The sequence below is a fragment of the Indicator indicator genome, chromosome 10 (genome assembly GCF_027791375.1).
Source record: "Indicator indicator isolate 239-I01 chromosome 10, UM_Iind_1.1, whole genome shotgun sequence".
NCBI lineage: Eukaryota > Metazoa > Chordata > Aves > Piciformes > Indicatoridae > Indicator > Indicator indicator.
Genome location: NC_072019.1, coordinates 7,458,603 through 7,486,036, shown reverse-complemented (window position 1 = coordinate 7,486,036; position 27,434 = coordinate 7,458,603). Strand labels below are relative to the sequence as shown.

At 35.2% G+C, this 27,434-nt stretch overlaps 1 protein-coding gene across 10 annotated transcripts in view; it reads left to right on the top strand.

Annotated features, from left to right (window-relative positions):
• The first annotated feature begins 572 nt into the window (after positions 1-572).
• Positions 573-27,434, top strand: part of USP33 (ubiquitin specific peptidase 33) — a 35,539-nt gene continuing 8,677 nt past the window's right edge. For 2 of the 10 annotated variants that reach the window (XM_054384329.1, XM_054384331.1), the window contains exons 1-19: positions 573-586; positions 2,424-2,508; positions 3,442-3,495; positions 5,432-5,494; positions 7,875-8,027; positions 9,865-9,964; positions 12,319-12,388; positions 14,184-14,297; positions 15,011-15,089; positions 17,093-17,513; positions 17,915-18,055; positions 19,176-19,288; positions 20,589-20,755; positions 20,867-20,961; positions 21,519-21,552; positions 22,357-22,402; positions 23,139-23,319; positions 24,573-24,699; positions 26,558-26,727. In XM_054384329.1, coding sequence (XP_054240304.1) covers positions 2,428-2,508; positions 3,442-3,495; positions 5,432-5,494; positions 7,875-8,027; positions 9,865-9,964; positions 12,319-12,388; positions 14,184-14,297; positions 15,011-15,089; positions 17,093-17,513; positions 17,915-18,055; positions 19,176-19,288; positions 20,589-20,755; positions 20,867-20,961; positions 21,519-21,552; positions 22,357-22,402; positions 23,139-23,319; positions 24,573-24,699; positions 26,558-26,727 — 2,209 coding nt within the window. In that variant the 5' untranslated portion in view covers positions 573-586; positions 2,424-2,427. Of the gene's footprint in view, positions 587-2,411; positions 2,509-3,441; positions 3,496-5,431; positions 5,495-7,874; positions 8,028-9,864; positions 9,965-12,318; positions 12,389-14,183; positions 14,298-15,010; positions 15,090-17,092; positions 17,514-17,914; positions 18,056-19,175; positions 19,289-20,588; positions 20,756-20,866; positions 20,962-21,518; positions 21,553-22,356; positions 22,403-23,138; positions 23,320-24,572; positions 24,700-26,557; positions 26,728-27,434 lie in introns of those variants that run through there. The other 8 variants (XM_054384324.1, XM_054384327.1, XM_054384323.1 and 5 more) reach the window with 6 other exon arrangements.

Genomic DNA, 27,434 nt, shown 5'->3' with positions numbered 1-27,434 from the left:
GGATTTGCATGGTGGCAAGGTGGGAAAAAGTCTCTTTTAAATACAAATCTGGTGTGAAGTCTCTGTTCATTGTTTGTGTTACTTGGAATATAACACACTCAGAATGCTTCTTCCGTAACAAAATTAAGTATAAAACTTTATCAATTCATTACACCAGTCTTTCTAAAGCATTTGTGTTGTTGGAATTAATTCACACTGATTATTCTTTTAATTACATTTTTTAAGATTATCAGATTTTATTTGAAATTCACTTATACATTTTTAACATTTTTATCAGACTTTGCAGAATATGCAAGGTGAAACATACATTCATGTTTCCATTTCTGTTTTGAAAAGAAACTTCACAGTTCAAAGTATAACTGCCAGACTGACTGAAGTTGAGGTTTGGCCTGAAAAAACATGATTTTCTTACTTTAATTGTTTTTCTGCAATACTTCATCGATTACAATTAGATACTTAACCGAGCAAATAATTCCCCAGCAGCAGGTTACTTGAGAGTAATGCTCTTTAAATGTCATGCTGTTGGTCCAGGAAGAAAATTTTGACCTCATCTTAGAAAAAAAAATAAAAAAAAAAAAATCCCAAATTACTAATTTACTCTAGTATTTGCAGATTTGTGAGATAAATTCTTAAATGTTTTATTGAACAGCTGTTAACATGACATTCAAAGACTGAAAGATACACACACATTACTGAAGTAACATGTGTATATAATAAATATCCTGAGTATTCCATATATATAAGTAAAATACTTAAGTGTATATGTTGCAGTGTTTATACATAAATTACATAAAGTACATGCATGCAGTGTTTATATATAAATTACATCAAGTACTCTATATTATTCCTGTACAAATCATATACAATGTTTTAATAGTATTATTTGTATAAGAATGTTTGTAGGAATAGGACAAGACTATTTACACACACACATATGTAAAAAAACCTCCTTAAATAACCTAAGGGTACTAAAATTAAATATGATTCAAAGGGATTTGAAGATCACAGATCATAAGTCTACTAGAAAGTGTTTCTGAGATGCCTGCTAGGCAAGTGTTTTCCCCCATGCTGTCAAAGCCCTAGGCTACTTAATACTCAAAGGAGTGATTGGTCATGTAGCAGGAAGAGCAAACCTAAAGCTGCCAAAGCAAACAGGGTAAGAGGAAAGAGATGTTGATAATAGTGCTAAAAGCTGCAAACAGATCAAGGGGTGGTTATCACTGAGTTAAGACTGAGTTGCAAGTCTTGATCAATGAATGCTAGATTGGACAGATGATAAATGGGTTAAGAAAGATTAAGTTTTCCTTGGACTTTTATAGAGGCTGACATGTCAATAGTAATTAAGCAACAAGACAGAGAGCTTGAGTGGTTCTTATCTACGTGAGTCGGAGTATATACAGAAAAAGAATGCTGATTTAATTTTTTTTAAATTTTTCTTCTGTGAAACAACGTAGCTTTCTGTGCAACCATCAAAATAATAATATTGTATTAGCATTCTTTGTTTCTGATAAGTTTCCTGTGTCTGCATCAGAGACCTTGGATGGACAGAGAGAACTCAAGAGAGCAGCACATTCACTTCTACTGAACACTACACTACTATATGTGAGTGACAAGTTTCAGTTTGCTTTTGATGTATGGGGTGCCCAAATCTAGAGTGTGTCTTTGAAAGTATCACAGTACATTAGAGGTTGGAAGGGACCTCTGGAATTCATCAAGTCCAACTCCCCTGCCAAAGCAGGATCACCTAAGGTAGTCTACACAGGAATGCATCCAGATGGGTTTTGAATGTGTCCAGAGAAGGAGACTCCACAGTGTCACAGGGCAGCCTGTTCCAGTGCTCCATCAGCCTCACTGTAAAGAAGCATCTCATGTTGAGGTGAAATCTTCCACGTTCAAGCTTGAACCTGTTGTTCCTTGTCTTATTACTGCACAACACCAAAAAGAGATTGGTTTCCTTCTCCTTTACTGAGAAAGTCATATGCTCTTGGATTTTAGCCTATACAACTTCAGCACACTTAAGCACTTTCCAGAATATACAGTCAGAGCCACCATCAGTTCTGGGTGGACTTGAAAACTATTGTTTTTATGTTCTTGGGGTGCCATGGTAGAGGTCAGAAAGTTAAATAATCCAAACCAGCTTTGCTCCATTAAGGATTCTGTTAGTTTATGCCCTAAAAGTCTGAGGATTTTATTTTAGAAGTAATTTAATTTGGACTACTGGATTCTCGTTCTGCTAATAAAGTTGGTTATAGTAATTTCCTTCAAAAAGGCACATTCTTTTAAAGTGTTATAAATGTTCCTTATTAGATATCGGATATTGCGCCTCCTGTAAGGAATTATGTTTTACTCGTTCTTATTTCTGTTAACAAGTGATTCCCTGGTCTTGAAAATCCTGGCTACAGGATCTCAGAATATACAGCTTCTGAAATGTCATCACCCAGCAGCAATTGCCCACACTTGGAGTCAGTTGGTGAGATAACAAAAGAGGAACTGATACAGAAATCTCATGTGAGTTGTAGCAGCACACTTTCTTCCTTTCACTGTTAACTCGGATCACTTATTTTACTTTGTCATGTATTATTAGTTTTAAGATGCATTTAAATATTAAACATGGGCAGAATCTTCTGTGCCAGAATAGCAAAGCTTAAACAAAGTATGGGAATAACTGTGGACTTGCTAAAACTGAAAAACTTTTTTCAGTATTTAATGCTTGAAGAGTAGCAGTGTTTTCCAAAGCAAATGATGTTTTAATGGAAATTGTGAGGAAGTAGCATAACACTAAGCTGAACTTCGTTTTCAGATACTGCCATTGTAGCAGTTAGTTATTTAAAGTGTTAATGTAATATAGTGTAACAGACAACTTGAAGAAGGAACGGAAACAAAAAAACTTACACTTAATTTTTTTTCTTGAATAACAGTTCAGGTTTGGATGCAGGAGCCATAGTTCTGAGAAACTGCTCCTAATTGAACTCTTAGTTTCCAGCTAGTACTGATAAGTGGAACTAAGAAAGACGTTGTAACCTGTTTTAGCAGCTGGGTGATGGTGAAAAGCCAAACCTTTTCTGTCCATGGTGCTGCTGAGGGGTGGGTGTGGTGTTTCTCTAATGTTGCATCTCTTTGGTTGTAAAACTTTCAGGCAGTGTTGACTATCTGCAAATAGGGGTATAAAGTTGTTATAAGTTCTATCACTTTCATGTCTTTTTATGTTAAATTCTTAGAAAAGGCCACTTTTGAGGACATACATAGTTATGTGGTATAATATATTTTGATGTTTTATTTGGAAAAATAGATTTTGGGTTAGAGAGATCCAAGGTGGGTTTTTTGTCTTAAAATTATTATGCTGATACTGAGCTTTACAGTATGTTCTTCATACTGAAGTTGTGGATTTCTGGTGAAAGTAAATGAAATTAAGACCTTTGCTTGTATGTTTAATTTTAATAGGGCACTTGTCAGGACTGTAAAGTCAGAGGACCCAACCTTTGGGCATGCTTAGAGGTAAGTTGTTTTGCCTGTAATAGGGTCTTCTCTAGTGATGTGTAGATAAAGCTGGTAGTATTTTTTAGTTTGTTGAAGAAACAGCTGTAATGAAGTTCTTTAAGTTATTTAAAAGCAAATCCTTTTGTGCAGGTTTCTATTTTTAGAATTATTTACCCTCCATCAGGTACATGTTTCTTGTAATTTAAGAGTATTGTGTTCAAATCTTTTTAATAAGAAACCAGCATATTAAGGTTTATTCTTGAGTTAGGATAATTTTTGCTCTTAGAAGTCTCTCTTAGCATCTGTAGTAATAACATCCAGCAGCAAATACTAATTTTTTTACAGTATAAAAATGCATTCTCTTTTATTTCCTTTCTTTTGATTAAGAATAAAACTTATTTTGAAACTTGTAGAAGCTTATATAAACATTCTTCAGATTTTGTACATATTTCATACAGTCTTTACCCTGGGTGTAGTTCTTGCTTAAATATGCTTTTGCCTTACTTTTCTTGATGTCTACAAAAAAAATTTTCAATGTATTTAAAAAAAAAAAAGACTCTGAAATATTGGTTCTGGTTGATGCATGACACTAACAGCGAAGTATGTAGCTAGTTTAGTTTTTAAAGTGTCTCCCAAGTTCCTCAGACGTACAGGTGTTTGCACAGATTGAAATTTTGTTCTGTAGGCTTGACTTTCTTTCTCGACAACTTCTGTCTGAGTCCTGTCGGGAAGATGCCAGCCTTTAGGTGTATGTATGAGTATTTTTAAAAATCACCTTAATCTGTTTCCTTTTAAATGGATTATGGTACCAAGTAAGAGATCAGATTATTTTGCTCCGTTAATAAGATATGTAGGAGGAAAGAGAGTGTTTAATGTCTCTTTGTTAGACGGCTTTATGTTTAGTTACATATAAAACTCCCTTGGGAGCAGGAAGAGGTGTTTAGGGATGTATCAACCTGGCAGGTGGGTAAGTGCTGTGAAACTGAAATCATGTATTTTATTTCTCACTTGGAGCTCTTTAAATGAAAAAAATCAATTTAATACCAACATTTCCATAGCAGAGTTTTGTAACTGCAGTAGGACACTTAGCATCATGCTGTGCTGTATCTCCTCTTGGATGAACTGGCACCTTGCCTTCACCTTTTTCTGTAGAAAAAAATGGTGAGATCCCAGCACGTTAACTATCTGTAACTTAACAGGTATCTGTGATTAATATAGAAGATTGTCTGTGTCCAGCTGCTATTGTATGATTGCATAAATTAACATGCTTAGGGAGTTATGCAGATAACGTGCTGTGCCTTCTTATGTGATTAACTCATGCAAATGAGGAATTAATGGCAATTACTTGAAGATTGGCAGCTGCAACATTCTGTGCTCAGACAAGTATGTTTTTCAATTAGCACAATTAAAATCAACAATTATTTTGCATGTTGTAACTAGAATGTACTAAGTACTTATCCATGTAGTGCTGGAACCTCTTTTTTGAAGGTGGAAAAACTAATTGTGAATTAATACACTGATAAATAGGCACTTACAGATATGGGCATACAAAGTATTTTTGTATAAATGTGTCATGTTTTGAGGCTGTTGATACTCTCTGTTTTAGACACTGTGCTAACTTAATGTTTTCTGTAACAATCTCTACCAAATCATTCATTGTGGAAAAAAAAAAGGCAACAAACTTATCTATTGTAATGTGAATAAATGATGGTCAAAAATTGTCTTGCAAACACATTAAATGTCTAACACTGCCCACCAGTGATAGGAGTTTAGATAGAGCATTCTTCTTTGCTTTAGGTGATATTTAATGCTTACTGTGCATGTCTGTTGTATAGGACTCTGCAAGCTTGAAATCTGAGTGAATTTTAAAGGGACTCGCAGTATAGTGATATTCTTTAAACCTGTTTGACACCACGTTTTAATTCTGTATGTTTCTTCATGTCTTGCTGAACAGGACAGATGTACCTATGTTGGCTGTGGTGAATCTCATGTTGATCACAGTACCACCCATTCCCAGGTATGTCTGTTTCCTAGTAACACAGTTACTTGACGCACCAAGGACAGTTGGAGAACGTTTTTGACTCATTTTAGTGAAGTCAGTAGCTTGTGTTAGCATAACTGAAGGTTTGATTAGCTGTGATTAGTTTTTCATCTAGAGAAGCAGGTCTTAGTAATTTAGGAGCACCTATGCAGTTTAGGAGTTTATGCAGCTGTGTAATTTTTTCTGTAACTCTGGCACTACTGTGCTACTTAAGAATATGATGAATACTAAGAGAACGGGTACTGATGATTTTGAAGCTGCATGGACAAACAATTTCTTGAGCACTTCATCTTGTATGTAGTGCTTCACTACTTCAGTCTTAGCTTTTTAGGATTGTGGCTGCCTGATAAGTCAGCTTTCCTCCTCTTATCTAATAAGCACAAGAGCTGAGCAGGTCTAAGATAGCAAGTATAAACTACCAGACAGGTGCTTTGTTTTTGTGTTGTGCTCCCTGTTCTGGTGGCTACAGATGAAGAACCTGTAGACTGAGCTGAGCATAGGCTTTCCTGCTGTGTCCTGATTTTTGGATCTAGATTGGTAGGACCAGTGGAGTGTGTGCACTAATGTTTCACAGCATGCCAGGTTCTGGCAAGGTTGAACAGCTTGAGGGCATCTGTTTGGGTCTTAAACTCACTGTCTGTTCTACACACATACATGTGCAATTGGAACACTTGCCAAGAATGAGGTGCATCGTTCTCTCTTAAGAAATATACTGGGGGCAAAGAGTTTTTATTGACACATCATTTCAGAATCCCTGACTTTCTGATGAAATTTACACCAATTTACACTTTGTCTATCAGAAAATACACTGCGGTTCTGTGATGAGTAATTTTGGTCCCTAAACATACTTAAGAAAAACCCTGGTGAATATGAAAATTAACAAATAGCATATACAAGAGCTTTGCATAGGAAAGACTTTATGACTGATTTTTACCAGCACTCTTGAGAGGAATGCATATTAATACTGCATTAATATAAATCTATATAATTTTTTTTGCCAGCTGTTCAAGCTGAATCACCATTCTAAAGCATTTACAATAGACACATAAATGAGCTGATTGTAGAGCAATTGAGGAACAGATGGTCCCTGAATTTCTTGCCTACAATTTTGTACCCCTTGGCTTTCTACAGTAGTTTATTTCTGCTTCACATGCTGTTTTAGTAGCGTTAGGTACTTGCCAGATAAAAATGGAATGGATAGTTTAATTGCTGTAAGTAACATCCTTGTTTTGATTTTTGTGTTACTGTTCAAAAGTTAAAATTAAATAAGACCTCTTGTGGATTTTTTTTTATTAATTTCTCTTTCCTCCCAGTAAAAATCTCAGTGAACTTGCTAAAATGAGTGAAAAGACGTTGACATGAATCAAGATTTATTTCTGCTTACTCCAGTTTCCCCCAGCAAGGCTCCCTGTGCTGCAAACAGTGATAGTCACAGTGTCCTCTTCAACAAAATTAATAATCTGTTGCTCTGAAAACTTGTCATTATTTATGCAGCTGAAGCTGCAGAATCAAAGATTCTCATGATTAAAATGTTATGAGATATTTGCACAATCTGATATTTTTTTAGTAGGGGGGAGGACTATGTAATGAAATTGTAGTCCACAGTTTATGAATGTTGTTATTTTACAAGACCTTATTATATGAGGGGAGTAAGAATTTGGGCATCCTGCAGTGGTTGTAGTATTTTCCTAATTTCTAGCAAATCCCTCATTGCCTATAAACATGGCTGACATACACAGGAAGGATTGGTAGGAATATCTAGAGGATAATGGCAACTCTATACACAATCTTGGAGTAAGAAAAAATGTTAAGAAAGAAAGGTGAAGATTAGACCAGTAAAAATATTATTCATCTCTCAATTTTTACATTGTGTCACAGTATGAAGCTGCTAACAAAATAACTGACTCTAGAATGTTTGGTTTGAGTATTGCTTGCTGTAACTAAAGGGAAGATCTTACTTTACTCTTCTGATTGATTGTTAAATAGCTTGAATTTCTTACAGCAAACCAGTAGAAATAAACACTACCCTTCCTGTAGAGAAGGCAGCTGGCAGACTCCTGGAAAATTTGTTTGCTGTGCATTGCAACACCTCTGTCAACAGGCTTTCTTCTTCTTTTTGTAATTACATAGAGGCATGTCAGTTATGACAATGGCTTGAGTGACTTGTACTAAAAATGAGCATTGAATAGTTAGTGCTAAAATTTCAGTAATTGAATTTTGAGTATTCTAACATACATATTTATTTCATTGTAGAAAGATCCAGAATTTTAATAGTTCTGTCCTCGCTTGCATGTAACAGTATTTATTTATTCCAATTTTTTGAATCACAGTTTTGGTTTGTTTTATTCTGTTTTAGGAGACAAAACACTGTCTAACTGTCAACCTTACTACACTCCGTGTTTGGTGTTATGCCTGTAGTAAGGAAGTATTCCTGGATAGAAAATTAGGATCTCATTCTCCACTACCAAATGCAAGACTGTCTCACCAAGCACAAGAAAACAGTGTGCAGGTATTTCTTAGCCCAGTGATGCAAAGATAACTGTGGCTTTGCAGTAAACGTTGTGTCTTCTGTCAAATGAGAGTCTTTTTCCTCCTTTCTTGTGGCTGAACTTTCAATTAATTTCTCTCTATAAAATTTCTTAAAGACAGTGACTACCTTCTTTGTTCTGTCTCTAATGCATGCTTCCTAAGAATGCTTTTTTTTCATCTTAGCTGTTTTTCTGTACCTTACAGTTTATTGTAGATTACAAAGCCCACATTTAAATTTAAGGTTACAAGATTGGAGTAGTTCACCTGTACTTCAGCATTCTGTCAGTTCTTGAAAATGTTATTTACAAAAGTAATTACAGTCAGTGCTGTCTAACTTTCAGGGAGTGGCAGAATGCTTTCTTAAGTGTTTATTGATACTTGCCTGAGATAGACATCCATTCATACAAGCACAGTACTTCTACAGAAAAGTATGCTAATTGTTAACCTTATTTAGCTAGTAGTATAAGACACTTAAGGGGATTCCTGTAACTTAGCTTCTGAGGTTTAAACTAGTCTAGTTTCCAGTTTTGATAAATGCCTGAAACAGTCTTGATTTTTGTATATGGGTTTGCATGGGGGAAATTTTTTCCACTGGACTGGCGTATACATAAACACTCTGAATAGTTAAGGATTGGACTACTATGCAGTACTTTACTGAGAAGGCAGTAGTAACCTGTGTATAGTCTATATATGTGTGTATTTTGGAGTATGTATCAAACTTGAAATCAGGACAGTGTTATTGCAGAGATGATCAGAGGACTGGAGCATCTCTCCTGTGAAGACAGGCTGAGAGAGCTGTGAGTGTTCAGCCTGAAGACCTTAGAGCAGCTTTCCTGTACTTAAAGGGAGCCTACAGGAAAGCAGAAGAGGGGCAAGAGTATGTAGTGATAGGACAAGGGGTAATGGCTTTAAATGATAAAGGGTAGATTTAGGTTAGGTATAAGGAAAAAATTTGTGTGGGTGATGAGGCACTGAGCATCCTGATCTCATGAAAGGTGTCCCTGCCTAAGGCAGAGGAGGTCAAACTAGATGGTCTTCAAGGTTCCTTTCAACCCAAAGCTATCATTCTATTGGTGTTCTCTGGCAGTTAGGATTACCAAAAAGTATCAATATTCCAAATAGTGAAATATGATTAGTATCTGGGAAGTTTATAGTAGATAAAACACAGCCTTAAGATGGTACTGTGTTTTATGATTATGGCTTGGAAGACAAGACTTCATCAAACTGCCAAGCTGTTCTAACTCAAGCTGGGTCCAGACTTCTGATCCTCTGTTCTATAATACTTACCTTGTTTTAGTCTTCCAAGGAAATATACAGACAAATCAGTAGAACTTAGAAAGTCTGTCCTAGATTTTAATCAGACCTTGTCATGCTATAACTGCCTAATACTTTGTTTCTTTCTGTAGGTTTTGCTTCCAACAATTCAGTTTGTTAAATGTAGTGAGCCATCTGGTGGCATGTCAAAACCATAGACACTAACTGTTATGTGATGACTACTGTGTTAGCTTTTCAGAGCTGGCTTACTGTTTGTTTTCCAAGGGAAGGAAATACTCTAACTTGCTCTGGTTTTGTTGACATAAAATCATGCAATGTTGTCACTACTCATCTGAAAATAAAAATACTGGGGTTTTCTTAGTAAACTTCATCAGGGTGTCTGTGGAATCCTATTCTGATTTTGTGCAGTGAGATTTCAGAATGCATGACTGTAGTTTTCAGTTAGTAGATTTGTTGGTGAAATTATACATGAGCTTAACTAAAGGGAAAATCAGTAAACTCAAGTAAATATGCATATTATCTTTTTTTCCCCTCTCCTTAAGGATTTTAAAATACCTAGTAATCCCACACTGAAGATTCCACTGGCAGCTGTATTTGATGACTTAGATATAGAAGTGGAAGAAGATGAGTTAAAGACTAGAGGTAATAAAAGCAAAAGTATTACTGCTCTTTACTGTGTGTGTGTGTCTCCAAGCTTGTTCTCCAGCTATATACTAGTTCTCTTCTAGGTGTAACTGTTTCCTGTTCTGTTTAGTTTCACCTTTATTGCAGCAATCTTTACTTGCAGAGGCTCTGGTGGCAAATATACACCTACTCAAGCAGCAATAAAAAAATCAAACCATATTGGAATAATGTTTAGTGTAGCTGATGCTCTAGCCGCTCTGCTGAAAGTATTTTTTTTTTTTTAATAAAAATCTGTTCTAATGGTTTCTCCTGTCCTAAAAATTGCTCATTTGAATGTTTTCCTACAATTTGAGAAACCTGTTTCTGAGCCTGTAGTATCTCAGTATGGTTTTGGGGAGTTTTTGTTTTCTCATTTTTTCAGTAATAGACTTCATGCACTGCCAAACTTGCTGGTACAAAAGATTACTCCACCCTAATATTAAGATATTGTAAAGATGCAAATGAGAATGAATGAAACCTCAAACCATGAGGCTTTAATTCTCATTTCATAAGGCAACATAATTATTGTTTCTTAAAAGTGTCAAGCTGATAGTGGTCATTTTAAAAAGGATATATGTATTTGTTAGTAAATAAAATATTTCTGCCATTTTCTCAGAAAAATCTAACCAGCAGATGGTCAAGTTAATGTTTTTAAGATGCTACCACATAGGTCAAGGCAGTTTGTTTTCCATCAGTAATGATAAAATACTTTAATTTATGTATTTCACTTTTCCTTTACTCCTCTACTACGAGCTTTCCTTCTCCTAAGTCTGCTGGCATTGGCCAAAACCCCTGCTTTGTCCCTTCTGTTGTCTGGCATAGTCTTCCTAGATATGTCACAACTCCACTAATTTGCCATCTGCCCATAACTGATTAAACTGCGTGTTTTGTTCCCAGTTAGTTTCTCCTACCAATGTGTGCGTTTGTCGTCTTGTCCTATTATTTTGAGGAATGTAACTTATATAGAAGTGATATACAAGTAGAATTACATTCAAGTTCCCAGTAATACTGATGTGACTGTATTTAATACGTCTCAAATTTAATGGAAAAAATACTGTTTAGCTCCATTATAACTGTTCTTAAAATTTATTTGGAAATGCTTTTGATGAGGCAAACATTAGAATTTATATTAGCAAGAAAAATCTGTTCAAAAAATTAATTTGCAGCACTGCAGGCTGAAAAAATTGCAGTGAGAGTATCTTCCTGATCTATCTTCTGCTGTTAAAAAATTAGATTAAATTAAAAATCATGGGACTTTTCTTACTTTCCAGTTTCAGTAACAATGACCATCCCATGTGTAGCAGAAACTAGAAGGGTAGGCTGCACAGTTAGATGTGGGAAGCAGAACTTTATTTCCATTCAGACAGAATAAACTTAAAAATGTTAAGTTCTCAGTATTAGAAAATTCAACTGAAGTAACCAAACACTTTTTTTAGATGTAAAAGGACTTTCTCAAGTCTTATTTTTCTGTCACAGACTGATATGATTGGAGTAGTTTTTACACTTTAAGGATTGCTTAGAGCTAACAATCTTCATTGCTGAGTATTTTAAGTTTTCCAGTCTTTCATATTGATTTTTTTGTCTATAAATATTATTTTTTTTTAATACAAAAGAAATTTCTTTACATTGAGATTGTATGACAATTATGACCTTTCCTCATTTAGCAAGCATTTTTCAAGGCTCCATAGTCACTGAAGGTATATAAGTTAATTGTAACTCTAATGTGTGTGGAAAAATTATATGTGGATATTAGTAAAGAAAGTAAACATTCTGGGCTTGAAAATGAATTTGTTGGGAAATGTAAACTGAGTGGTCTGTGTATAAAAATAAGGCAATGTAATTTGCATAGAAAAAGACTGATCATAGGTAATTATAATTCTGATTCTGGGACAATCACTTGCTGAGTAGGTTTTTAATGTTTAGCATAATCTGACTACTGGCATGAACCTGAGATACAGGAATAAAATCTTCCTTGTGAGGCTTTTGGTAATGTGACGAACAGTTATGAATGCAGCTTCAATGACTGAACTTCAAGTAAAACTTAAATATTGATAAACATGTCTGCAACTGTCATAAAGCATCAAAAATTTGTAAGATAAAATACAACCTACTTGACTGAAGTGTTTTAGCCAAAATCAAAACATATAATTACTACTTCTAGTTAGATTTGTATTCCTGTAGGAGTCCTATGTTTCTTTTAGGCACAACTCTGCTTTATAATTGGCATCAGAAGTGTTATATGAGTATTTTAAGCAGCACATATTTTCTATGAAGTTTTTTCCTGAAAATGTCTTGGATTAACAGACTTGCTGAATATTCATTCTGTTTCTCAGGTCTAACAGGATTAAAAAATATTGGAAACACTTGTTACATGAATGCAGCTTTACAAGCTCTTTCCAACTGGTAAGGAAAAATATCGTAAACATAATTTTATATTTACTTGTACATCTGTTTTCTCAAGATAGACTTAAGGATTTTAAGGGCTGCAGTATCATGGAAGATGTGTATATTTTAAAGCTCTCTCACATGAACGGTGGTCACTGATTGGGGTGTGGGGGGGAAGTATTATGGTATATGGGTTATTCAGCCTTTTCCCTGTTTTGTTCTAAATCCTCACTATCCTAAATAAAAATACATGGAGTTCTAGAGATTAGAAGAAAATCGGATAAAAGCTATTAAATTTGGGCTGCATGTGTGTTTGGTTTGGTTGTTTTTCTGCTACAAAAGAAATATGTAAGAGCAAGACCTAATTAAAGAGACTTGTTAAGATCTAATGGGGCAAATTAAATCCTTACATACAATGCATCTGGGTCTTTCTATGCTAAATCATCTGAGGAATGACTAGAATACAAAATCTTACCATCCTGTGATGTTACCAGACAAGTTCATGAAGGACAAATCTACAAAAGCTTAATGGATAAAGCCACTATGCAGCTCCAAAGTTTCTTGTACTAGAAATGGCTAGGCAGGGACAGTACTTGAGCATATACCATATATGCTTCCTGTGTTCAGCCGGTTTTGGCTGCAATCCAAGACAGGATACAGAGCTAAGCAGGTCTCACTGAGATCCTTGAAGGAAAGGAGAACTGAGGAAAATCTCTAGAAGGTAAAGAAGTGGACAAGGCATCTAATTATGAGGAGATTATTCTGCTGAGAAATGCCAAACTTATCAAGTATGCTGGGATAACTTCTTTCTTGGATAAAAACAGATGTAATCTGTATGAGGGATGATGACTTCAAAAGGGGAGTTGAAGGGAGAGAATTGAGAGGGTATCTGAGTTGGCAGCAACACTGTATAAAGTAAAGGGATATATAATAATTTAAATATTAACTATTTTTCCATAAATATCACGTGGCACTGTTGGATTGGGGCAGACGTAGGAAGAGAGCAAACCTTTGAACAGCTTTTGAGAAGGCTATGTTTTTGTCTTTGAGTTGGAAAGAATGTAAACACCTTGTAACTGAAGAGAAAGATTAGGCAGAAGTTGGCTGGATATGTTGAGAAGCTTGTTTGTCAGTATTAACCTATTGTATGCTTTGCTGGGACCCATGTCAGTGAAAGGATAGCCAGTTGGGATGTGACAGCTCTGTATTAGAAAAGTATATAAGTTGACTAACAGAGACTAGGCTTTGGCTTATGCTTGAGCTCTTGCTTTGCTTTTGCTTGTGCTTAGTGGTTTGCATAGTTGCTTAGGCAATAAATGCTTTTGCTTTTCACGGTAAGAGTCTTCTCATCTTGGTGTCACCATAACATGTAGCCTATGAGAAGAACACTACAGCTACAATTATAAATGGTGACCTTAATGTGTCTTCACTCAGAAACAACTGTGGAGATGTGTGCTTGCCTCCATCAGTATCTGTTTAGGATGTTGTTTATGGAGTAGGCTTATGGTGATTGTTGCTATAGCAGTACATGTGTACTTCTGTTGTGGGTAGTAGGAATTGCTTTGAATTTGTATCCCACTAGACAGTTATAGTGCTGTAAAAAGTGTCAGAACACAATTGAGGAGCATCATTGCTGTGCTGCTGAAGCTATCCTACTAGGAAATGTGTGGTTGTGGCATTTAAGGATGTAGAGCATGGAACTGTTCAGTTTGAATAATATTGCCCTTTTCTTAATAATCTTGTATGAAATGCAGATTTCTTTTTGTATTTTAAGAACCTGAAAAATAATTACTAACTTTCATCTTTTATTCAGCCCACCTTTGACGCACTTTTTTCTTGACTGTGGAGGTTTAGCCCGAACGGATAAGAAACCAGCAATTTGCAAGAGTTACCTCAAGCTTATGACAGAACTCTGGCACAAAAGCAGGTATTGCATTATTTTGGCAGTGTAATGATTCTAAACTGCAAAGTCATGAAGGATACGTTAATTTGTCCTAGTTTTATAATGTTTATTTTATAAGTATCAGAGAATTACTCTTAGATATTAAGGAAGGAAAGACTAACTTCCAGCATTTAAACATGCCTTATGACTTGCTCTTGTCCATGTCTGCCAAAGATAGCACAAATAATTGATGTAAATTGTAATAAGATTTGACAAGAAATGTTTGATAAACGCTATACAAGTAGCATTAAGCTTTTAAAAATAAGTTTATATCTGCCAGAAATACATCTGAAATGTTTAATTATTCATCTTTGTGTCCGTCATTCTATATCCATATTTTATCAATTTCTCTTGTTTACCTAATATGGTATTTCTGTTATCTCTAAGAAAATACACAAAACATAAATAAGAAGGTAAAAAAATAGTAATTGTGCATATTGCCAAGAGTGTGTCTGATTTGTCGTCTGATTCTCCCATAAGTTTAACAGTCCTGATGCAATCTCTGTTTCTGTTGGATGACAGATTAAAAGAAAATGGTGTAGCTAATAATTCAATAACCAGTATTAAGTTTGATTAAGATTATTATTGTGGTGTAGTTCAGTTGCAGGTAGAATTATTATCCCAGTAAAGATAGAAAATTCCCCTTAAATGCTTGCTTTTTTAATGTATTTTTATATGTAAAACTTTTTTACCTTTAGGCCTGGTTCTGTTGTTCCTACTGGTTTATTTCAGGGAATTAAAACTGTTAATCCAACATTTCGAGGCTACTCTCAGCAGGTAAAACTTTCTGTCTGTCTTTTAAATCCTTCTAAACCATGAAGCTACCTCCTTATTTATAAATCTAATGCTTAAGATGCCATGATTCTTGTATTTCTTGAAAGCAAATGCAGCATAAACTTTAGTTTGTATACTTCAATATAGATCATCTGAAACAAAGTCACCAACAGTTGTCAGGTTTTATGTTTGATTATATCAAATTCTTGAAAGGCTTTCAACTTCTGAGAATAACTCCTTTTTCTCTTTTTTTTTTTCCCTCAAAAATTAAAATACTTATCTAAAACTTTTCCTTTGTATGCTTCTAATACTTTAGCAGTCCCAGAAAACACAACAGAAGTGTTCAAAGTAAAAAATAATATAATAGATTCTTTAATATTATTCTACCAGGTACAATAAAAAATAATTACACAGTATTCAGTTTTCATTTACTGTCTTTGAAAAACTTGTTAAATAGGCAGGGATTACTATATAATAAAGGCATTCTTCAGATGATCCTTCATACAGTATCTTACTGCTTTCATACAGTTTGCAGTACTATATTAAAAGCTTTTGGGCTAGAGGAAAAACTTAAACCCTGTAATTAGAAAAGCTTACTAATGTCTTCCAGGAATCTGCTTTTATTCAAAGGAATTTTGCTGTTTCAATTAGCATGTTTCCATACTTGTGGAATGGAGGATTAGAGCATGTTTTAATGCACATGCTGTGTGTTAGCTGTAAAGTAAATGTTTAAATAGTAATGTCCATGTTGTTTGGGTTTTTTTCATTTGCTCATTAATTTCTTAAGAGCTACATGAATTTCTGGAGAGGCAGAAAATCAGTCTTGATAACCAAAAAGAAACAGTGGAAACTTGGTTCTTGCAACACTTAACATGGAGAATGTCTTTTTCCATGCAGTGCAACACTTAATGAGAACATTATTAGGTTCTGCCTGGATCACATTTCAGTTGGCCCTTTCATAGGTTTCATGGCCAACAATTAAAACAAAGCAGGTCTTTCACATCCAATGCTCTCCCATTGCTCAGCCTCACAAACTGGACAGCTGGTTGGGCAACCATATCCAATCTTCAGGGAGAAAATGGAATTGTTTTTATCAGTTAATCTGTATTGTAAGATTTTAATAGTTTTTTTTTTTTTACACAAATAAATAAAAAATCCCAAGTATTTCAAATAGGCATTATAGTGTTGGTTTTGGCTTCTTTTTCTGTTATTTAATCCCAAAATTCAAATTTGATAGTTGTAGTTTTTAAGAAGAACATTTTCTAGTCAGCAGTTGAGAGCTTAATATGTAATTGCTATGGTGAAAGGGAATATTGAGCAGCAAGAATTGTTATTATTACAAACAACCAAAATGCAAAAAGGGAGTTAGAAACAATAGTAGTTGCCAAGAAGAGGCTGTTGTTTTCTCCCATACTTGCTTTATTAGATGTTCTCTGTTGCCAGGAATCAAGCTGCTGTGTGGACTTTTTGAGGTTTTATGACTTTGAAAATGTTTCCAAACATAGATTTGACTTGTAGTAATACTTGACAGCTCTTTGTTGAAACGCTAGTATTTGAGGAATCTTGCCCAGGCTTGAGAAGAATTAAAATCTTAGTTGGCAGTAGGATGCTGCTGCATAATGTTTTAAAATACTGCCCATAGAAGGTTCCGTTACCATCAATGGGATCTGACCATGTTGTTGGTAGTTCCTTGAGTTACATTTATCATTTCTGTAAGCTATGGCAGTATTGTTAATGGAAAAAAAACCTTTTGGCAATTGAGGTGTTTTGGAGGAAACTTGTATGGTAAAATTACCTGTGACATGTAAGAAATGGATCTAGGAAATGAATATGTGGTCTAGAAATGAAATTTCTTTGGATCATTAGACCTGGGACAGAGGAATTTATCTTAATATTTTTTAACAGCCAGCTGTGGCTTTTGTTTTAGTTCTGTATTTTCCCCATTTGATTTTTAGTATCTTCCAGATCTAATGGAATAATGTTGTGAAACCTGTTTGAAATCCTAGGATGCACAAGAGTTTTTGCGTTGTCTAATGGATTTGCTTCATGAAGAACTTAAAGAACCTGTTGTAGAACTCGAAGATGCCCAGCCTATAAGTGTTGATGAGAGTATGGAAGAAGACAAGAGCCAGTCAGATGTAGGCTTTCAGACCTGTGAATCCTGTGGTACCTGTGATAAAACAGAAAATGACACTATTTTCAAACCTGTCTTAGAAGATCCTGCAGAGACAACCATGTTAATTCAGGATGATGATAACAACTCAATCACATCCAAAGACTGGCAGAAAGAAAAAATAACAAGCAACAAGCTTAAACGAGCAAATTCTATGGAAGACTTGGAAAAAGACACCAACACTGCTTCAGAAGTCACTGAATTTTTAAATAATCAAGGAACTGTCAAAGTACAGATACACAGCAGATTCTCAGGTAGTACACTGAAATAGTCAAATTCTTTAGCCAGAATATCTATGGGAGAGGGAATGAGTTGCAGAATACAGTAGAGAGGTATAGGTCAAATAGGGTAGGTTGATTTACTTGTAATAAAAGTGTACATTTTAATTATTTTTTTTCTTTTCCAATTTAAGTGTTAGGAATTCAATTTGAATTCCCTTGAAAAGTTAAAGATTTGTACTGAGTGAGGTTTCACATGATCCAGAAATGAGTTTCATTTAGTTCTTAAGATACATGTGAATTGGAATGGTGCTTCATTCTTAGATGTCCATTGACCTGATAATGTGGTAAAATAAGCTGCATGACCATTGTGTCTGTTCATTCTGCAGTGAATTTTTTGGGGGGAGAATTTATGAAATAATGCAAATATTTTGCAGAATACATCAATGATGTCCACATGAATGATACAACTGCAGTCCAAACCCCGTTTCCAAATGAAGGGATGAACACACGCTTATCAAACAGTCCTCCAAAATCATTCTCATCATGCTCTTCACTAGCACCAGTCCACAAAAAAGGTATAAGCTGTTTAATTTCTTTTTCCTGGTAATGAATTGCCCTATGTTACAGGCTCCATTTTGTTGTTTCTTGTCTTTCATAGCAGTGGAGTGTTGCTCTTAGAGGTGTTTATGACAAAACTCCTTTCTGTAAACTTATTCTTTTGAAACATGAATAATATTTGCCTCTGCTTTTGGAGGATAGAATAATGTGTAATTTTGGACAGCTTTCTTAATTGCAGCAGTTTAGAGAGAGGGAAAATGTATGAGGTGTTAGTACCCTCAGAAGGACAATGCGCATTGGTTCTTCAGCAGAAGTTCAGTTAAGGTAGCAGTTTAGTCTGTTAAGGAGCAATGTGTACCTGTACTGTAGATAAACTTGTAAGTGCTAGGTGTTTTCTGGTTGTTACTGTCTCTGCGGTGCATAGTATTGGCACTTTCCAGGAGGTCATGCATTTAACAGCATCTAGAATGTTTAAAGTTTTACTGCCTTTAGATACAAGATGGTGCAATTTCACTGCCTTTCTTGTTAATATACTGATTACAGAAAAGTTTTTGTGACCTTGATTTTAGCCTAATGTTCCACTCATCTAATGGGCCTGAGGCTGCTGTGGTGTGTTTACCTAATTAGTAGTGGATTTGGTCAGAGTGCATACTACTGGCATGAACTTTCAGGGTTTTTTTTAATAAGCTCCTCTTATGCTGGACTCTAGGAGTACATTTAGTCTACTTCAACCCACTGTCAGTGGTGCTGTGATACAATACGCTCGCATGTTGGCTTTTCAGCCCAATGTGGTTAAAATTTCCTGGAAAGGTGTAAAATACCAGATAAAAGTGCCTTTTAAGTTTAGACCTTGGGGAATTCCTGCCAAGATCAATCTTTTAGCAGTAGGCTGTAGACTTCAAGACTGGTAGTTTGAGTTTTACCTAGAGGAAACATTTTTCTGGTATTTCCCTTTAACTGCTTGGGGAACCTACATGAACTGCCTGGTAGTAGCAGTAATCTGGTTGTAAAATTTCTAAGAAATGCTTAGTAAATTAAAAACAATGTGTGACCTCTAATATTGTGCAAGGCTGAAGGAAATCGGAATCCACTGTATTTTGAGTTTACTTTCAGCATTTTATTTTTGTTGTTCTATAGTTTCAACTGTACCGTCACCAAAAAGGAAGAAGCGCAAGAAGTACAGGAGTGTTATCTCTGATATATTTGATGGGACTATAATAAGCTCAGTACAGTGCTTGACTTGTGATCGGGTGAGTAAGGAGGGAGAGTTCTAGCTTTTAACTTCCCCCCCAGTAGAAATACTCACTGTTTTAAGAGTAGTCATTCTCTGGTGTCTTTATTATGTGGCCCATTGCCTCCTTTTGCACTTGGTTACTCAGTAATAGCAGCTACTACCAGCTCTTTGTTTAGACTAGCTTGTGTTCATTGAGCCGGATATTTACTCAAAGCTGAAAAACAACATTTTTGAGAATTGGTTCTCAGCAAGGATGAAGAACGAGGCTTGCTCTTCAGCTTCACTTCGATATGATCAGTAAAGTTCTAAATATCCTAATGTATAACCCCTGCTGTTGTAAGTTCTCGGGTACCTAATGTTACAAATAAAACCAAAAGATGGTAGTTTAATCATTCTGCTGTAAGTCTTGCCAGGTAGTTTGAGTCTGAGAAAATTCATGTCTTTTAAAAATCAAGCAAAGGCACTTAGAGGCGATATGAATCATTAACTGCTTCCTGAAATTGCCATCTACTGCAAGATGTGGTGCTACATAGGAACAGTTGATTATTTTTTCTTCTCTATTATTTACTCATAGAATTATTTTAGAACAGCAAAAGTGGTCTTTGAAAAGAAGTCAGTTCTCTAGATATGTCTAGTGGACCATTTTGGTTTTGAAGCAATAATATCAAATATTCAATCTTTCATTGGCAACAAGGTTCTCAAGGTAAGGTTTAAACCTAATCCTGATGCTGTTGCTTGCCCTTATTGCTTCTTTTGTTTTACATTTAAGAATACTGAGACCTCAGGGTAATCTAGTGAGCAAGTTCAAAAAGTGAATAAAGATTTTTAGTTTGCTTGATTTTTTTATTCTGTGTGCTCACTAAATCCAGAATGGGAATAAAATGTAGACCTGCTCTTTTGCAGTGGATCCAGTTATATCAGGTGAAGATAATGTCAAAGGAAAATACTGTCAAAACAATGCGCTGAAGCTTTCTGAAACTAGATTGTATAATAGGAACCTGAGACAAAAATCATACTGCTTTGTATGACTAGTAGGAAGCCTAGTAATTAATAACAACTTAAAATGAAAGCTTCAGTGATAATATTGTGGAATTTCACTCTAAAATGTGTTGGGTTTTGTGTTTTTATTATTTTTTTCTCTCTCTTTTTTAGGAAATTAATTCTTGCATCTCCTTATTTATAATTTATTTGCTATCTAGTGGAAGTTTCAACTATGTAGTGTCTTAGTAGTTACTGGTGAACTTTACAGAATTCAATTCAATTTCTGTTTCTTTTCAAGCTTAACTCTGTTTTATTTAATTTGTTTTCTTCTTTAGCTGTCTGTAACCCTGGAGACCTTCCAGGATCTGTCCTTGCCTATTCCAGGTAAGGAAGATCTTGCTAAGCTCCATTCTGCAAGTCATCAGACATCTCTAGTCAAGGCAGGGTCATGTGGAGAAGCCCCCCAGGGATGGATAGCTTTTTTTATGGAATATTTCAAAAGGTAAATAATACTTACCTTGGTTTCTTAATTTGCTTATTTAGAAATTCCAGTTTCTGCTCTTCTGGCAGAACATTTGTTGGTTTTCTTTCTTTTCTGTCAATGATGTTTCAGGTTTGTTGTCTCATGTGTTCCTAGCTGGTTTTGGGGTCCAGTTGTAACCTTACAAGATTGTCTTGCTGCCTTTTTCGCCAGAGATGAGCTCAAGGGTAAGAGGTTAATTACATGAATATGTTTTTTCTGTTTTATTTTTCCCCTCCTACCACAATAAGATGATTAATATCTTCTTAGCTTCATGCTGTTAAGCAAAGGCCACCTGTTAAGACTGTAAGAGCAAGTCATTCCTTGCTCTTAGACGATCATTCATTTCAAAAAGGTAAGCTGCTCACTCAACTGAATGTTTGAGGCAAGAAATGCCTGTGAAGACTGCTCTATAAATGCTAAGTAAATATGAATTTGGTTTAATAAAATGGTATCAGCTGAAGGTTCATAAAAATTTGAGATCCCACTATATTAATATGTATTCTCATAACCTTAATTTGCATTCAGTAAATTATTTCTCCTTTAAAATTATATATCATCATGTTTTCAGGTTATACTGTGCTGCTTCATAGTTGCTATGCCAACACTCTTAGGTCTTAAATATTGAATTCAACTGAAAGATAAATTTCTTTATAGCTTTTTTTTTATATCAGCTGTAAGCATTTGAAGGATAGCTTTGAATACAGACAATAATGGCTGGTCTTCTTTTGCCTGATATTTGTAGGTGATAACATGTACAGCTGTGGAAGGTGTAAAAAGTAAGTTGGCTTTTACCTTTGTTTGTTTTAATTCATCTTTATTTGAGTGCTTTAGTGGTTCTGTTATTCAAGAGGCATTTATTTCTATTGGATATGCCACAGTACTGTTAATCTTTTGATACTACTTTGTTATCTGGCTATGAGAAATTCAGTATTACTAAGGTGCAGGAGTTGGGAGGCACTGACTCACTGTACCATACTGCAAAACAAATATGCTTCAATTTCATGTTTCTTACAGTGTTAGACCTTTCTAAACTGTTTGTGATTGATATAGAGGGTTAAAAGCTTTTACTTTATTACTAACATTTTTTCATTGGTATGTAGCATGTCACTTCAGGGTGTTAAATAAACATCCTGTGGCTTGGAATACTAAAGAACCAAGAAACAGAAGCAGTCTGAAGACTTTTCATAGCCTTTTATGGAAAAAGGGGTGTTATTCCTTGTTATATAACTCACGATCAGGTAGTTTCTTAAAAATAAACTTAGCTGATTTCTTTTGCTGAGTAATCAGCTTTCATGAAGCTTAAAGTTCTCTCCCTTATGCCGAGAAAAACTGTTAGCTAGGTGGAACTTGATTATCTGTATTTGCTGCTTGAAATCTTTTTAGTAGTACAGATTTTTCTTTTCCCCTGAAGCATCATTGTTTGTATCATTTTGGCCACTCCATGTCTAGTCCACATTTAAGAAATATTTTGCATTTACTAATGTAATATTCAGCTTAGACTTTTGCTGATAGAGCACAATAAATCTTTTCAGAACTAATTATTAGTTGGTTTGTTGTTGTTTGTTTGTTTTTTGTATTAGGTTAAGAAATGGAGTGAAATTCTGCAAAGTGCAAAAATTTCCTGAGGTACTGTTACTGCATGTAGTTTAAAGCACTTTTTCTGCATGATTAGGAATGTGGTAAGGCTAACGAGTTGCACAGAGTAAGTTGTGTTTATTGTGTTATACCATGAGAGTGTATCTTCATGTTGGCACTAGTTTTCAGAATTGTGAACAACATTTAATTGCTCACTCTGTAAGAAAGTGAACCCTATACATGAAAAGTTAGAAGAAGGGGATTTTTCTATGTTCTTACTGTCAGCCTGCAGAACTTATTTTTATTGTAGATCATAAAATTAAATACCACAGCCAGACTGGAAATCTTTTCTATAAATAATGCTTGTAAGTTTGTTTTAAAAGTAATCCAGTCTTGCACTTCCTCAAAACATGAGTTGATGGCTGCAATAATAAGGAAGAATTAAATATCCCTTGTGGCAAAGTTGTGCAGTAGGTGCACCAAGGAAGAGAAAAGGTATGTTGTTCTTTGCTGCATCAGTGTTAGTAACTGTTCAGGACTGGGGGTTTTTATGCTCTCAGTAAGATAAATCTTTGGTAATTACAAATTCATTTCTAACTCCTTGAGCCAAAATTGGTGTTTAAAAAAAAAAAAAATCTGTGGAACACAGAGCTTGTGATACTTACCTCAGGACAGAGAAAAGTGATCGTTTAGGTATGACAAAAGGAAAAGATGACATTCACAGTGTAGTTATTAAACGTTAGCATATGTTGTTGTTCTTGAGTGAACCTGTTTGTCCTTCTTACAGATACTGTGTATTCATCTAAAAAGATTTAGACATGAACTTATGTTTTCCACAAAAATTGGGACCCATGTATCCTTTCCCTTGGAAGACCTTGATCTTCAGCCTTTCCTTGCAAAGGACAGTCCAGCTCAAATAGTGACTTATGATCTTTTATCTGTCATCTGCCATCACGGAACTGCCAGCAGTAAGTAGGAGGTTGATTGCTTTGTCTTTGCAGTTGATATTCACATCAGCACTTAAGTTTAATGGTGATACCCATCTACTGAAGTTGAGCATTGGTGATTATAATGTGAAAGATGATTGCTTGAATCATAAGATGGCCTGCTGTTAAAGAGTTGGCACATCCTTGAAATTATATGGCATACCTAAATAAAATTGTAGATGGAAAAACACTAACTAATCCTACAGTATGAAGTAAAAATAAAAACCCTATATGCCCTATTGAAAGTGAACAGTATTAATGTACAGATAACCCTGCATGCCAGCAGATGACCAGTTGATTCTGTTCTACACAGGTGCTGTTTTTCTAGAGCTTTGATGCTTTTGTACCTTACTTTTTTTTTTTAAACAGTTCACAAAGCACCACAAAGATGCCAGTAATCTTTGAAAAAAGCTGTTCGCTTGGATGATTGTAGCCAATTAACCCCAAAACAGGCAATAAGTGCTATTTTATGGGTAGCAATGAGTAGCTGAATAAATGCCATATTGCTGTATATCAAGCTTGATTCTGACTTCATGCTTTCAGTATTTTATAAGATCTGGAAAACAGGAAGAAAATGTTTGAAGCCAGAAACGTCATAGTTTTTTGTAGAAGTTAGCCACAACTTCATACTCCCCAAGCTTGAGATATCATACTATTGTTTAGATGAAGTTGTTTTGTGTTTTTTCTGGATGCTTTTTCATCTTCCATTTAATTCTTGCTGAATGATGGTTCTTGTAGTTAGTTTAGTACATATCTGATGATTTGTACAGTTGAATATGTATTTTAAAGTAGTAATAGTTTTACATACATTGTGAATAATCTTCAGAACACAAGTATGGCCTTGATGTCATGTAGACATTACACATCTATGCTAATTTCTATTATAAAGCATACTGATATTTGGGAAGAGTTCACTGTGAAATTGATTAGGGTAAATTGTTCAGATAGTCTTACTCTGATTTGATTATCATAGTTTAGTTCATTAGACAGCAAGCTGCTTAAAAAGTTCAATAATATGCTGAAAGCAGTTTCCAACTTTCCAGTAGGCAATAGAAATTCAGGAAAAAAAAGGCTAATCCCAACTTTGAGAGAAGTTAATACCCAGTTATGTTTCCTAATGATTTAATGTTTCTCTCAATTAAGACTGGCTTTTTTTGGGGGACTCTTGCTGCATTGCCAGAATAAAATGAGCAGCTCTAGACACGTTTTAAGAACTCTTGCTTTTATCACTCTAGGTGGACATTATATAGCTTATTGCCGCAACAATTTAAATAATTTATGGTATGAATTTGATGACCAGAGTGTCACAGAAGTATCAGAATCCACAGTGCAAAATGCGGAGGCTTATGTCCTCTTCTACAGGTAAGTAATTAAAAGTATGATCATCTTCATGTAAGTCAGGTAACTTTTTAAGCAGCTGGGCAGCTTTCAGAAATAGCTGTCCCCCAGGAAATACGATGGAGGAATTTCACAACCAGAGAAGCTGATGCTGAAGAGAGACTCCTTCAGTTATGTCATCAACTCTTGCTTTGTCACTGCTAAAACATGTATAGAACTCACTGACAATGAAATTTGGATAAAGAAAGCATAGTAGGATGGCTAGAAAGTGAACTTTAAGCAACTGTTTGAACTAGTCACTAATTGCCTCTTTTTCAATTAGCAGAAAGGAATTCTGCACAAAGAGAGATTTTGCAGGCAGACTCTTAACTGTTAGAGCTCTAAAGGGAATTGTGGAAAGTCTTTAGCAGATGGGATGTGGAACAACAGAGGGTTTACTGATTTGTAATTTAATTTCAGGGAATTTATAGGCTAATCTTTTCCTGAAAGATGAGAAGTCATGTTACTATCATCTTCAGTGTAACAGGTTTTTGTACTTGAAATAATAAAAGCAACTTAACTTAGTTTTCAGACTCTAACTTTCTGGGACTAAGACCAAACTGCCGCCAAAAGTTGATTGTAAAATAGATTGGCAGAGCTGACAAGAGATGAGATGTATTCTGAAAAGGTTTTAACTTTCATTAGGAACACTAGTACCTGCCACTGTCTAAGCTAAGTTTGCAAGTCACACTTGGTTAGTCTTTTAAAAGGAACGTGGAAATCATGCTGCAGTGAAAAGAAAGAACAATGCACCTGATTATGGGCAAACAAATAACTAAAGAATAACATTCAGAAAATTTGATTTTTAAAAATAATACTGGAGATCTGCATGTGTTTTTATATTACAGCTGGAATGTGAACTTCCCTGCTTCATTTGATTTTCAGACTTGTAAGGGTTTTGTTAAATAACTTTTGATCTTAATTTAAACAGGTAATGTATTTTAATTGAATACACAGCATTTGTTTTTCTACACTTTAGTCTTGTTTTACTGTGCATCAACAGCTTTGTTGTGTTGGGCATTAGGTCTGCCGGAAGCTTTTCTATAAGCTATTTAAGTCAACTTTGACTCCGTGAAGTAACTGAGGTGGCCTAGCTTTTGTGTGCTGCTGAGTCAAGTTTCAGGTTGAGTTTTGGAAGATGAAAGGAATAGTTTAAACCTGCTTTTGGAGAAGAGAGATTATATTCAATCTAAAAACAGAAGAGCAGACATACTTCCAGTTGGACAGCAGCAGCAGCCTCAATGAGAAAAGTAGGGGTATACAGGCAAAGCAAGGGAATTACCTGATCTATTTACTGGTTCATCTCACTCCTGAAGGTAAGTATAGAACATCTCTGCCCAAGGAGCATAGCTTGCAAAACTTTAGCTCAAAACAGGCATAGAGAAACTGGGCAGAGCCTTCTCTTCTCCTGTGGTATTAATGACCTTTGCAGTATAGCCTCTGTTGCAGTCCAGCTATTTTTTTTTCTCAGGCAGATAGGTTGAATGGGAACCGTCATGGATCTTTGAGTTGTTGAACTAAGCAGGTGAAAAATTTCCTAAGGACAAGCAGAAGTATAAAAGAGCAAGTAATCTTTGCTGTCCTTCCTGCACTGTACTAACTGTACTTGCTCTTGTGACACGTGATTTCATAATCTGACATGTAGATTCCTGCAACACATTTAGATTGTGGCTCTGTCTGTGCATAAAAAGTGAAAGCTCTTTCTAATACTTCCTACAAGTAGAACTTTGAAGTATAGACATGGCCCAGGTGATTTACTTGAAAGTACAAGTGCTCTTCTCACAAAATAAATTATCTACTCTGAGGACAAGCATATATATTTGTTTCATCATTTCTGTTTTAGGAAGAGCAGTGAAGAAGCACAGAGAGAGAGGAGGAGAATATCAAGTCTACTGAATATGATGGAACCCAGTCTTCTGCAGTTCTACATTTCCAGGCAGTGGTTAAATAAATTCAAGACTTTTGCAGAGCCAGGACCTATTTCAAATAATGACTTTCTCTGTATGCATGGAGGTGAGACTGTAACTAAGTATCACTTTAAAAGAATTTGTCTGTCACTTTCTAGCTGTATAGCTACACTTGCTTTAATTAAAGGAATTTGAATATAGTATGTACTTGAATAACTTCTTAGGTAAATTAGAACTGTACCTTCTAAGCATATTATTTCATTTTAGTAGCTGACTAGTTGGAAATGATACTGTGTGAAGCTTCCCTAACTGTTTTTCTTTGCACATTTGATTTTTTTTGTGTATAAGTTCTCTGGATTCTTAAAGAGGAGCAGTTTGGTTATCTGCTTGCTTCCTAAACACACATATTTCCACTTTAAAAAATGTTCTCACTTTATCATCATCCATAATGCTTTGCTAGTCTCAATCCTTTTCTCAGCAATGTGCTTGAAGCTACAAGATTTGAAATAGGCAGAATAAGAAATTGATCTGCATAGCAGTCTGAAAGTTTAGTAGTAATTCTGTGTATTTTATATAGGAACATAAAAAGGTTTACTTTATCCTAAATGTTAATTAAAATGAGAGAGTAGTGTTAAAGCATGTTTTTGAGCAGTACACATATTTGAATACTAGCATTTCAAGAAATCATAATCCTGTGGTTTTCTTGTACCTATTTTCTAGTAAAAAATGCAGCTCTATTAGATCACCAGTTAGAGGTGTTGCCCCCATTGCTGAAACAAACTTCTGCACAGAATATTGTACCCCTGTAGGAAT